The sequence below is a fragment of the Microcaecilia unicolor genome, chromosome 9, assembly GCF_901765095.1.
Source record: "Microcaecilia unicolor chromosome 9, aMicUni1.1, whole genome shotgun sequence".
NCBI classification, from domain to species: Eukaryota; Metazoa; Chordata; class Amphibia; order Gymnophiona; family Siphonopidae; genus Microcaecilia; species Microcaecilia unicolor.
In genome coordinates, this window is record NC_044039.1 from 32,010,060 (window position 1) to 32,023,791 (window position 13,732).

At 41.2% G+C, this 13,732-nt stretch overlaps 1 protein-coding gene across 3 annotated transcripts in view; it reads right to left on the reverse strand.

Moving 5' to 3' along the window:
- The window catches only part of NR1H4 (nuclear receptor subfamily 1 group H member 4), a 95,185-nt gene extending 81,698 nt beyond the window's left edge, over positions 1-13,487 (reverse strand). The window contains exons 1-2 of one of the 3 annotated variants that reach the window (XM_030215208.1): positions 13,162-13,487; positions 2,262-2,391 (exon numbers count right to left, since the gene is read on the reverse strand). In XM_030215208.1, the coding sequence (XP_030071068.1) occupies positions 2,262-2,331 (70 nt within the window). In that variant the 5' untranslated portion in view covers positions 2,332-2,391; positions 13,162-13,487. Of the gene's footprint in view, positions 1-2,246; positions 2,392-13,161 lie in introns of all 3 variants that reach the window. The other 2 variants (XM_030215207.1, XM_030215210.1) reach the window with 2 other exon arrangements.
- Positions 13,488-13,732: the final 245 nt, after the last annotated feature.

The window sequence follows — 13,732 nt, forward strand, 5'->3', positions numbered from 1 at the left end:
TGGGAGCTACTCTAAATACCGTTTCATCCCAAAGTGAATATGATCCACCATAGTGTTTTCCTAATTCTTCATGCCATTTCAGAGACTGTATCCATGGCTTGACCTTGGAGGCCCCATTCTTCGGGTTCCACCCCATCGGCTGGGAACTTATTGTGGCTGCTGAAGGTCAGTTCAGCAATGGAAGCCACGGCATCGAACGAAAACAGAAGTAGGAAGCATAAAAATGCCAAACTAAAAAGTTACAGGTAATATTTTTCTCCGTTGGACCAATACCTTATCAAAATGAATCACTTTGTTAGTTGATATCTATTTTTAATGTATTCAAGTGGATTCATATTTATTTATTTGTTACATTTGTATCCCACATTTTCCCACCTTTTTAAAGGCTCAATGTGGCTTACATAGTACCGTAAACGGTGTTAGCCGATTCCGATATGAACAAGGTGATATTGAGGTACATGTATGTTAAAGACCATTGGGGGGAACTTAGAGAGAGGAAGGATTAAGATATGTCCAGTTACGGTCTTTGGTTACGTTATGTCGCTGGTATCCCTTGCCAGTCAGGATTTCAGGATATCCAAAATGGAGTATGCATGAAAGAGATCTGCATATAATAGAGGCAGTGTATGCAAATCAAGATCATGCATATTCATTGTGTATATCCTGAAAATCTGACTGGCAAGGAGTATTCCAGAAACACTGATCTAAATGGCAAGTCTCATATGGAGAACACAAAGTACTCCCCACCCCAAACTAGGTTTACAATCTTTTTCACAGGGACAAAGCATTTGTGAAGTCATAAAATGGCAGAGTTGGCAAACAGCAAAATTTTGTACCCACATTGCTTTATTCAAAGTAAAAGAAAACCTTATTGTTAAGTTGGCTACAATTATGTCTAGAATAAGTGGTTCAACCTTCTGGGCCATGATAAAAAGCTATTAGCAGATGACTTTGGCATACAGTCTAATGATAAGTATTCAGAAGAGATTGGGGGTCCTTTTACTAAGGATCTTGCCAAGAGATATTTTCCGATCCCTGATACATTCATTGGTCCTAAGCCACATCGACTACTGTAGTGGTTTATTCGCTGGCTGTACACGCTATATTCTGAAGAAGCTCCAGACGGTTCAAAACACCGCGGCCAGACTAATCTATGGAAAAACTCGCTTCGACAGTGCGCAACCTCTCCGTGAGAGTCTTCACTGGCTGCCCATTCGAGACCGTATTGTATTCAAAATCTGCGCATTAACACATAAAATCATCTACGGAGAAGCACCAGTTTACATGTGTGATTTGATTGATTTACCACCCAGAAATTCATCGGTGTCATCTCACACTTTTCTTCTTCTGCACTACCCTGCCTGCAAGAATCTAAAGTACAAGTCAATCTATGCTTCATCCTTTTCGTTCATCAGCTCGCAATCCTGGAATGCCTTGCCGAGATAATTGAAAGAGACAACGGATCACCCAACTTTAAAAAAATTACTAAAACCTTATTTGTTTATTAGAGCCTATCCCACTGTCCCCAATACTCTTTAATCCCATAATTCCGTTTTGTCAGATTTCCCCACTTTTTGCCTTATGTCTGCTTCCTCTTGTTGCTCCTGATTTCCCGTCCGTATTCTCTTGTTTGGCTGCTTAAGTTACTGTGTTTGTTACTTTTTATTTAACTATTATATCCTGCTGTATTATGTAATTTTCTTGTAACTTTGTTAGCCACATTGAGCCCACACATGCTGGGAAAATGTGGGATACAAGTGAACTGAAAAATGGCTGCCAATACTGTAGGCACGGGTTTTGTGCTTGTGCCAATCCATTTTTCAGTACACCTGTAAGAAAGCCCTCTTTTAAAGTTTTCCAGAAAAGGGACGTGAGGCAAAATGAAAATTGCCGCACGTCCATTTTGGGTCTGAGATTTTATTGCCAGCCATTGACCTAGCGGTAAAGTCTCACATGGTAACCGGGCGATAATGACCTATGTACGCCAAATGCCATTTGGCATATGTAGCTGATGCACGCCAGAAAATAAAAAATATTTTTCGAGCACGCATAACGGACGTGCGCCAAAAATGAAATTATCACAAGGGCCACGTGGTAGCCTTGCAGTAACTCCATTTTGGCATGCGTTGGGCGTGTGTAGACACTTACACAGCTTAGTTAAAGGGCTCCTGGATATTTAGCTTTGGGTCCAATTTTCACTAGTAATTTGTGTACAGTACTGTGTTATGACTTGATTTAGAGCTTACCAAATATCTGAGTACCTTCTGAAAGAGAATATCCTTCCAGGGGTGCTAGATGGGAATGGCCCAACAGATTAATTTCAGGTTCCATCTAGTCTGTCTGTGCAGGAAATGCACCCAAATATAATTGTAGCTTGAAGCTAGGGAAGATCTAGAAGATAAAGAGAAACAAAATGTTTATTTTACTTTTGAGTTGTAAAAAGCTAAGTAGAGCTAAATTATAAGAAATTAAAAGTTGCAACAATATTTAACTGTTCTCTCGCCATATTCATATGTACAATTCAAGTTACTAATGAACTAGGAAATGTCATGAACAAGAGAAGAACAAAATTTTTCTTTTCCATTTCTGTTTTATGAGTAGAAGTGTTGCCATACTGAGACAGACCAAAAGCCCAGTATCCAGGTCAGAAATACCTGGCAAGATCTCAGAACAGTAACACAGATTTTATACTGCTTATCATAGAAATAAGCAGTGGATTTTCTCAAGCCCATTTTAATAATGCCTTGTGGACTGGACTTTTCTTTTAGGAAATTATCCAAACCTTTTTTAAACCCTGCTAAGCTAACTGCTTTACCACATTCTCTAGCAATAAATTCCAGAGTTTAATTACACGTTGAACGAAGAAATATTTTCTCCAGTTTGTTTTAAATTTACTACTTTGTAGCTTCACTGTGTGCCCCCTAGTCCTAGTATTTTTGGAAAGAGTAAACAAACAATTCACATCTACCCGATCCACTCCATTCAGTATTTTACAGACCTCTATCATATCGCCTCAGCAGTCTCTTCTCCAAGCTGAAGAGCCCTAGCCGCTTTAGCCTTTCCTCATAGGGAAGTCATCTCAGCCCCTTTATCATTTTTGTCACCCTTCTCTGTACCTTTTCTAATTCCACTATATCTTTTTTGAGATGCAGTGACCAGCATTGCACACAGTATTTGAGGTGCGGTCGCACCATGGAGCGATACAAAGGCATTATAACATTCTCATTTTTGTTTTCCATTCCTTTCCTAATAATTCCTAATATTCTATTTGCTTTCTTAGTCGCTCACAGCATACTGAGCAGAGGTTTCAATGTATCATCAATGATGGCACCTAGATCCTTTACCTGGGCGGTGACTCCTAACATCATGGACTCATGGGCAAATGCATTTCAATTAAAACTCAATAAAGAAAAAACCCATTGCCTCATGCTCTCATCCCAACACAGCGCGGACAACCCCACAAGTATCAACACCCCAGACTACACCCTTCCTACATCAGACAACCTGAAAATCCTCGGCATCGCAATAGACCGCAACTTAACACTAGAGAACCAAGTGACATCCACAACAAAGAAAATGTTCCACTCAATGTGGAAACTCATTCTTGAAACACGCTTGAAACAATTCTTCCCTAGGGAAACATTTCGCAACCTGATACAATCAATGGTGTTAAGCCACGTAGACTACTGCAATGGAATTTATGCAGGATGCAAAGAACAAACCTTAAAGAAACTCCAGATCGCTCAAACACAGCAGCTAGGCTTATATTTGGAAAAACGTGATTTGAAAGCGCAAAACCCCTCCACAAAAAACTACATTGGCTCCCAATCAAAGAACGCATAGCCTTCAAAATCTGCACCCTGGTCCACAAAACTATCTATGGTGAAGCCCCGGGATACATGACAGACTTGATCGACCTACCAACTAGAAAGACATAAGAATCAACACGATCACATCTAAATCTGCACTACCCAAGCTGTAAAGGACTTAAATACAAATCGACTTACGCATCCAGCTTTTCCTATATAAGCACACAACTGTGGAACGCATTACCAAAAGCCTTGAAAATGACATACGACCACCTAAACTTCCAGAAATCGCTAAAAACCAACCTTTTCAAAAAGGCATACCCCACTGATCCAACTTAGATGCCTAATCCCTGCAACACAACAAAACTAAAGTACGTAATGGACAAAACTCAACTCTTCCATTGTACGTTTCCCTAATGTGGCTATGCCACTTGAACTTTATCTGACCACTACATCACTTTATATTTGTTCTCACCGGAGTCTGCAAACGCCTCTCCGGTACTATGTAAGCCACATTGAACCTACAAATAGGTGGGAAAATGTGGGATACAAATGTAAAAAATAAATAAATAAATAGATAATGCGGAACCTTGCATCACGTAGCTAACTAAAACAATTTTACATGCATTATTTATGAATTTGTTTTCAGTGCATGTTATTAAAAATAAAGGTCCCCATTTTGGCAAGATTTTACACTTTCTGCACATTAATTGGCAAACTTAGGGGCCCTTTTATAAAATGTGCCTAACACAGCTTAAAATAACGTAATGTGAGACATGCTCAGGTGTCAAGCGGTAAGTGCCAAATCAGTACGCGCTAAGCACGTGCTAATTATTTTTTCAGGGGGCATGTCAGGGAGGTAGAGAGTGGGTGTTCCTGCGCTAACCAGTTAGCGCAGCTAAATTACCAAACAATCACTGGTTAGCTCTTATTTACAACACCAAATTAATCACAAGTTGTCTACTTTGAATAAGTTTATAAATGTGTCTGTATGTTTTTAATTTTAAATGGCAAAAATTATTTACAACACCATTTATGAATTTGTTTTTATACTGTTCAATGATTTATTATTTAATATATACTTGTTTAATAAGCTTTCATGTGTGTTTAAAGTGCACATTATTCAAAAGAGTTGATTTACATACTTTACATTAAGATATCCATGTGATGTTCATTATTATTTTAGATATGTAAAATTTCTTTGTAAAATATTTTTAATTGTAGACTCCTGAGGAAGGCGCTTTCTAGCACCAAAACACAGCTGTGTCGAGTCGAGTTGTTTCATTGTTATTCTTGAAATAAAGGTTTGATTCACCATATACGTCTACCCCGGTTTCTTGGAGGAGCCTACCTTTCCTACTCCTTGCTTTGTAGCTCTTATCACCTACATAATGGGAAGCAGTGAGTACACATGTCATAACTTTTTTAATACAAAACATAGAAATGGCCTTACTGCGCAGGAAAAACCTGCATAAGAGTGCACTAAGACCATTTTTTGCCCTGCGGTCCAGGTATCTCTTCCCCTTCTCCCCACCATGGTCTGTTCTCTCTTTCCAAAATTCATCCTTTCCTTTCTGAGCACACTACCAGAACCCTTATCCACACTCTTATCACCTCTCGCTTAGACTATTGCAACTTGCTTCTCACAGGTCTCCCACTAAGTCATCTCTCTCCCCTTCAATCTGTTCAAAATTCTGCTGCACGACTAATATTCCGCCAGTGTCGTTATGCTCATATTAGCCCTCTCCACAAGTCACTTCACTGGCTCCCTATCCGTTTCCGCATATAGTTCAAACTCCTCTTATTGACTTACAAGTGCATTCGCTCTGCAGCTCCTCAGTACCTCTCCACTCTTATCTCTCCCTACACTCCTCCCCAGGAACTCCATTCACTGGGTAAATCTCTCTTATTTGCACACTTCTCCTCCACTGCTAACTCCAGGCTCAGTTTTTTTTTTAATCTTCATGCACTATATGCCTGGAATAGACTTCCTGAGCCTGTATGTCAAGCTCCATCTCTGGCTGTCGTTTTCAATTATGTGGCGTTCTTTGGCTTCAATCAGAAAACTCTTTACACTTGTATAGATTTTGGTTTTCTGGTGCTGGTTTTCTTCTGGATAGATATTTGAGGGCCATTGTAGGAGCCATTGTAGTAAGATGCGAGGCAGTATTTCCTGGAAAGCAATATCAAGTACTAGACAGTAAAGGAATGCATAAAGATGGCCAGCGCCATTGTGTATGGCAAGCTCAGAGGAGAGGGACAAGAGTAGGAATGCAAAGAGGGAAAATGTATTATAGCTTATGTCAAGTACCTTTTGAAAACCAGGGCTTGAACTAAGAAATTTTAGATTACATTTAACTCCCAGGCAGAAAAAAGTGCAATAAAAAATGCTAAAAGTCTGCTTGTTAATTTCTTTGCAAGGTTTTGAAATAGCACATCATTCCATTTTCCGCAGCTTCAAAATTCCACAGCACATAAATCTTCAATGTGCATAAGTACGTAAGTACATAAGTAATGCCACACTGGGAAAAGACCAAAGATCCATCAAGCCCAGCATCCTGTCCACAACAGCGGCCAATCCAGGCCAAGGGCACCTGGCGAGCTTCCCAAACGTACAAACATTCTATAAATGTTATTCCTGGAATTGTGGATTTTTCCCCAAGTCCATTTAGTAGTGGTTTATGGACTTTAGGAAACCGTCTAACCCCTTTTTAAACTCTGCTAAGCTAACCGCCTTCATCACATTCCGTCTTCACCGCATACTGCCACTTTTCTCTCCAGTTCCTAAATATAGCACTTTTTGGATAAAAGTCCCAGAGTTCTTTTAATTTAAGATTTATCCATACCATTTTATTTTCTTGTGGATTTTTTTCCACAGATGCAAGAAATCAGTATTTGGGCAAAAGAATGCATCGTTTCAGAGCTCTGCATGCATCCTGACTAACAGGATTGTTGCACAGTTTTGTTAAAACTTCAATCTGGTTCTTTAATATCAAATAAAAAAGTAAAATCAAAACACTCCTTCCATAGCACGTGTTAACAGATTTGGATCAGAATTTTCTCAGCACACATTTTTTTTTACACAGTTCAGACACGGATTCTATATATGGCACCACGAGTTACATGCGATAAATTGGGTGCGTGCCCAATTTACTCGTATAACTTAATTAATGAGCCAATCAGCACTGATAATTGGGTGATAACAACCAATTGTCAGTACTAATTGGCAATAATTAGGATTTACGCACATATCATATTCTATAACAATCTGTGTATAAATCCTAATGTGTAGAAATATTTGGGGGGGGAGGTGGATAGGGGTGGTTCTGGGTATGTTCCCAAAATGTATGCACAATGATATAGAATATGGGCAAACCACGCCTAATGTAGATACCAGCATTTAAACCTGCTTATAGCAGGCCCAATTCCAGGTACCTACATTTAGGCGCAGTTTATGCCCTAAGCGTGATTTTTAAACAACACATACTCCTTATAGAACCACACTAATCACGTTAAAGTTTTGGTGCTAATTTTTTGGCACAGCTAGAATTTATCCCAATGAGAATAACTCAGAAAGGCAGCCTTTTCTTAAAAATCTATTTATATATGGGCAGTGTTGCACTTTCCATTCTGCCAATCATGTGTAAAACCAAGCCAGCTTTATTATACAATCGTTTCCAACAGGATTCCTATTATTATATCTACTATAATAAAACTCACCCTCAACATTCTGAAGACAACGTTCTGAAGTCACTCAGACACTCCCTGAAGGGTTCATGGATTCATGGTGGTGAAGCCACAACATTGACCATGTCTCTCTGCCCCGCCCTCGCATGACGGACCAATCAGAAAAAACATCCTCAACATTCTGAAACACAAAGGACCATCACAACACCGTTCCCAGGCAACACTAAGCAACGTAAGACAGACCAATCAGAGGAAACTACGTGACAATAAGGGAGGAGCATTCCCCAGCAGAATGGCTCATTATCTGTGCAGCACGGAGAGCACAGAACCACCGCTGGAACGAGAGAAGAATATTCCTGCTGTGGGTATGTGCAAAAATAGACCGGGGGGGGGGGGGAGAAACACTCACTCACTCACACACACATACACAAAATAACTCTGTGACACATACACACACACACAAAAAAAGCCACATGCTAGTGCCCGTTTCATTGGTTTCGGAAACGGGCCTTTTTTACTAGTTTGTCAATAATACTAAACTAGTCTACTACTCTGGCTAGGATCATCCAAAAGACAGAAACATGATCACCAATTCAACTCTGCATCTCCAGGAAGAGTTTTATTGGGATTGGTAGGGGAGGGGGGGGAGAAAATTTTAATAACTATTTCTGCATGTAGAATGGTGCTTTACCCACTAAAATGGACGTCTATAAATACCTTCCTGACATGCTGGTAGGTGCACACATGTAAATCCTGTGTGTGTGTAAGTTTATATAGACTGTCAGAGGCGTAGACAAGGGTGGGACCCAGGCCCACCCACTTTGGGCTCAGGCCCACCCAGTAGCAGCACACTTATGATGGGGCTGGCAGGGATCCCCAAGCTCCACCAGCCGAAAACTCCCGACAACTGTCTCTGCTGCATACCTTGTAAATAGCAGATCTTCACCTGCATTGAGCAGTGACTGATACATACTGCTCGCACCGGCCCCACAGCCTTCCCTCTGACGTATTCCCACCTATGTGGAAACAGGAAGTTGCATCAGAGGGAAGGCTGTGGGGCCAACATGAGCAGTGTGTATTAGTTGCTGCTCACTGCCAGTGAAAATCTGCTATTTAAAAGGTATGCAGGGGAGGGAGGATATTTGAGAGACCATATGGCATACAGTTGAGAGAGGGAGAGACCAAATCACTTGTAATCACCTATATGCACATAAATTAATTAGGTCAGAAAATGTGTGTGTGATAAAGAGCAGGTATAAATGTAAATACATAGGTTTTTGGAGGTAATTTTCAAAAATGGAAATATGTGTATACCTTCCCTTTCAAAATCTGGCTGAGTCTGCAGAGTTAAAATTATTTGCAGGCTTTTTATTCATGCACATGGTTATAAAATGATCCTCAAAGTCTAGCTAATAAAGGGACCCCTTTACTAAGGCACACTTAAAAGTGGCCTGCTCTGGCGTAGGCGCGTGTTTTGGATGCGCGCAGGTCATTTTTTCAGTGCTCCTGTAAAAAAGGAATTTTTTGTGGCCAAAAATGCACTCTAAAATGTGGCAAAATTAAAACCAGCACACCTCCATTTTCAGTCTGAGACCTTACGACCACCCCTTGAATTAGAGGTAAGGTCTTATGCGCTAACCGGGCGGTAAGCAGCCAGCAGCAGCATTCTGATTACTGCCGGCTAAGCGCCACGCGGTAGAAAATAGAAAATATTTTCTACCGCCTGTTTTGGACGCACATAAAAATGGAATTACCGCCCGGGGTATGCGGTAGCCGGGCGGTAGTTCCAATTTGGCGCGCTGGATGCGCGTAGGTACCTACACGACTTAGTCAAAGGGCCCCATAAGCAGGTATGGGCAACCTCTTGATGAACATTACTGCACAAGAAAGTTAGACCTTCTGTACGTTCTTGCAGTGGATACAATCATTTTAAATGATTATAATATTCATAAGATATGTTGTAACTAAAATGAGTTTCTGTAGCACCCAGAAAATGTATTGTCACATCATTTCATAAACCAAATGGATTTCCTTCTCTGCAAAATGTTTAAGGATCACTGTCAAATCTCAACATTGAAGTATTCATTCTTAAGCCAAGCTTCAAGCCCCTTTTACTAAAGGGCATTAAGGCCAGATGCACTAACGAGCCCTTAACGAGCAAGTAGTAAACCCTGGCATGCACTAAAGACTTGTTTCCAACTACGACGGTAGCAGCTAACGAAAACGAAATGCAGATGAGCAAATTGTGTAGAAACCCCATTGTAATGAGATGCACTAAACTTTTCCGATTGCCTTAACGCTGGAAAATTTAACGAGAGGTCTGTACCTCTCGTTGGGGCTGCGCGGGAGCTACAAAAGTAAAGATCGGCAAAAAAAAAAGTCAAGTGCTCGTCAGGGACGTCCTTTATTGGCGTCCTTCACTCACTAACAACGTCTTCCCCCCCCCCCCACCGAAGACGCCACACTGCTCACCCCCCTCCGATGCAGCTCGATGCAGAGGTGCAGGTGAGGACGCCCATTCAAAAAAAACCGCCCATTTTGGCCGTCTTTCCCACCTCGCAATAATAAAAAAGTCTTTTTGGCCGTGCTTAACTCAGCTCAGAGACCAGGAAGTCTGTGAGCCAATCACAGCGCATTTAGGATCAAATTCTACAAATAGCGCTGAAAAATTGATGCTGAAAAAAACTGCGCTAAGCACTATTCTATACACGGTGCAGAAAGTTAGGTGCTTAGCACCGGGATTGGCACCTAACTTTAGATGCAAGAATTTACACCAAGTAAACCCTGGTATAAATCCTCACATCTAAATTAGGCACACAGATCTCCCTTATTCTATCACAACGCACACCAATTGTAGGAGCGCCCCTGATCAGCCTATGACCCTCCCATGGTCACGCCCCCTTTTGGGAGCCATATATAAAGTTTACACATGGAATCCCCACACCAAATAATAAACACATAAATTTCAATTAATGCCAGTGCCGATAATTGATAGCACTCAATTAGCGGTACTAATTGGCTTGTCATACAGTTTAAAAATTGTGCATGAAATTTTAAGCGCCATTTATAGAATTTCAGGGTTAATGTGTGGAAATAGACCACCACTTTAATGGGTTTTGTGATAATTTGCCTATTTTTGTGCATTAAACTGCACATTGTTGAATTTCTCACCATTTTTCATTTGTGGAGCAAGGCATAGACAGAGTTGGCATGGAAGCAGTAGCCAGCTAGCGCATTACATTAACTGCGCTAACTGGCTAACGCATTGTTAACACAGAGCTTCTGCATTAACTCGATGCAGGTAAGTATGCATTAATCCAAATGTTAACAAACGACCTACAATTAAAAATTAGTCGGAATGCACCCTCTTGATGCAGCATTCATTATGGGCTTGCTAAGCATTAAAGTTTAGCGTTGTAGCATGTTAAGCCCAAAACTCAACACATTTTAGTAATAGACCCCCTTCATTATTATCTTTATTGACATACACCTTTGCTGAATTCTTTGTGGTTTTCTAAAATGGCTTGTCAGCATTTGCAAAGCGTGAGCAGGGCCGGCTCAGCCTACGGACCAGGTGAGCCACTGGTTCAGGGCACCAGTGATAAGGAGCCGGTCTATATCTCTCCTGCTCTATTCCCTCCCTTCCCCCCTCTGCCTACAGTTCAGTATCCACTGGATGGTGGAGATTGAGATTCTGGCCCCTTTTATCACGGAGGGGGGACTTGAGAAAGGAGGGATATATTCAATCATGGGTGGTAGTGGGGGGGGGGGGGGGAGATCATTGCAAAAGTTGGCTCAGGGCTCCTCAGTCCCTTGAGCCAGCCCCGAAAAGGAAACTTTTCCCTTCATAGCTAACAGCCCTGCTCAGATACACTGGGGCCAGACATAGGTTTCTGGCAGAAGTGAAACAAGAAAGGGGTTAAATTCCTGAAACTCAGTTGGACTGTTCAGTATTTTGCCCCAATTAGTCCTTGTTTGTATATGTTTTTTACTCACCCTCTGGATGAGGAGATCTATAAGAGCAAGTAGTTCTTGTTGATAGTTTTTTTTATGATCTTGTGTATTGATCTTCACTGATTTCTGTGCATCACAGTCACTTTTTAAATGGCACAATAATTTGCTCAGGGTTTTAATATTCTACAGTATCAAAAAGTGGAAAAGACCACCAATTCTACTACTACTACTACTTATCATTTCTATAGCACTACTAGACGTACGCAGCACTGAACACTGAGCATGAAAGAGACAGGCCCTGCTAGACAGAGCTTACAATCTAATCAGGACAAACAGAACACAATTCTGGAATGCGCTGCCGCGCAAATTAAAAGCGATCTATGAATTAGCTAACTTCCGAGTTCTACTGAAGACGCATCTCTTTAACAAGGCATACAACAATGATCCACAAGTATAAACTCCTATACGCACATCCAAAACTGCCTCTACCATATCTATTTGCCAAAACACTACCATGTTTTTTTCACTATCATGATACCCAAAATCCTGTAACTACTACTAAATGTATACTTTCTTATACAACTCTTATATATTTCTTAAATACTTCTTAATATGTTTGTTTGTTAACATACTATCATGTTTTATCATTATCATGCTACCCAAAATCCTTCAGTTATCACTAAATACAGTGGTGTGCTGTAGCAGGCTCTCACAGGCTCTTAAGAGCCGGTTGTTAAGTTTTTAAGAATTTTGGGAGCCGGTTGTTAAAGTAGGGCCCTCCATGGCTACTTTAACAACTGAATCCCAAAATGTGGGCTTGGGCCCCCTGCTGAATTCTCTTTTACTTTGCTGGTGGGGATGCTGAGCCCTGCCAGCCAAGTAAATAGACTACTGCTGCTCCCCACTCCTTGTTTCCAGCTCTGGGCAGCAGGCTGAGACTTCTGGAGCATGTGAGAGAAGTTCCAGCATGCTGCTCAGAGCAAGACGTTGGGAGTGGTGGCTGCCAGCAAAGGTATGCCTAGCGTGCCTGCACGAAGGGAGGGAGGAGAGAGAAGCAAGTGTTGCTCCCCCCTCCCACCCGGCCACCCCTGGCCCTTCCAACTGCAGAGCTGGCTACGTCCGGAGAAAGAGCCTGTTGTTAAAAATTTACCAGCACACCCCTGACTAAATGTATACTTTTTCATGCATTTCTGTTACTCATGATGTATTGTAAGCCACAGTGAGCCTGCAAAGAGGTGGGGAAACGTGGGATACAAATGCAACAAATAAGCACTGAACACTGAACATGTAAGAGACAGTCTCTGCTCGACAGAACTATCATACCAGTGAAAACCTGTGCAGAAAAACAGATGGAGAACTTCCACACAGTTCTTCCCTGTTCAGGAACAAGTCTCACAGTAACTGTAGCAGAAGTGTATAGTGCATTATCCCTTCCTATCTTTGTAGAAAATAAAAAAGCCTTGAGTAACACTTGCTCTGCTTTGAAATTGTCCACAATGATACCCCCCCCCCCAGATAATATCCAGTAGAACAAGGGACAAAGATACTCTATGCAAACTAAATGGCAGTATTCCGAATACCTGACATTTCCACAATAGCATTTCCCTTTTACTGGTTTCTGAAGATCAATGGATGCGTCTTCCCCCTAGGTAATGATTGATCAAGGAAAGCAGATTTTTGTACATTATATTATGAATAAATGTTTACTTACGAGGCAGCACGTTTCACAAGCAGATGTTCTTCATCTAACTCCGCTTGTTTAAATCCTAATTTTAAGTAACTTCCTGCTTTTCTTTCTTGGGGTTTACTAGAAACTCTCCTGATAACATTCTCAGTTCAGACTCAGGCCTTCTCCTCATTGGCTCAGTGCCCCAGCAGACAGGGATTACTCATTAACTCTTCTTGCCTCATTATCTGGATGCAGATTGTGACTATTAGGCTACTGAACACCAATGAAAGTTTGTCGTAGAAAGGCTGAAAGATGTTACAGTTGAGTTTGTGCACCACTTTTCACAAGAAAGAATGAGATTTTAGGTTCTAGCGGAAAAGAATAATAAATGAAAGCAAAATTATTTTAGATCATTTCATGCTTAGTCGTGCTGCCTTTAATAACCATATTTTCTATTCCTCATGTGGACGTGGAGGAGTAGCCTAGTGGTTAGTGCGGTGGATTTTGATCCTGGAGAACTGGTTCGAGTCCCACTGCAGCTCCTGTAACTCTGGACAAGTCATTTAATCCTCCATTGCCCCAGGTACAAATAAGTACCTGTATAAACTATGTA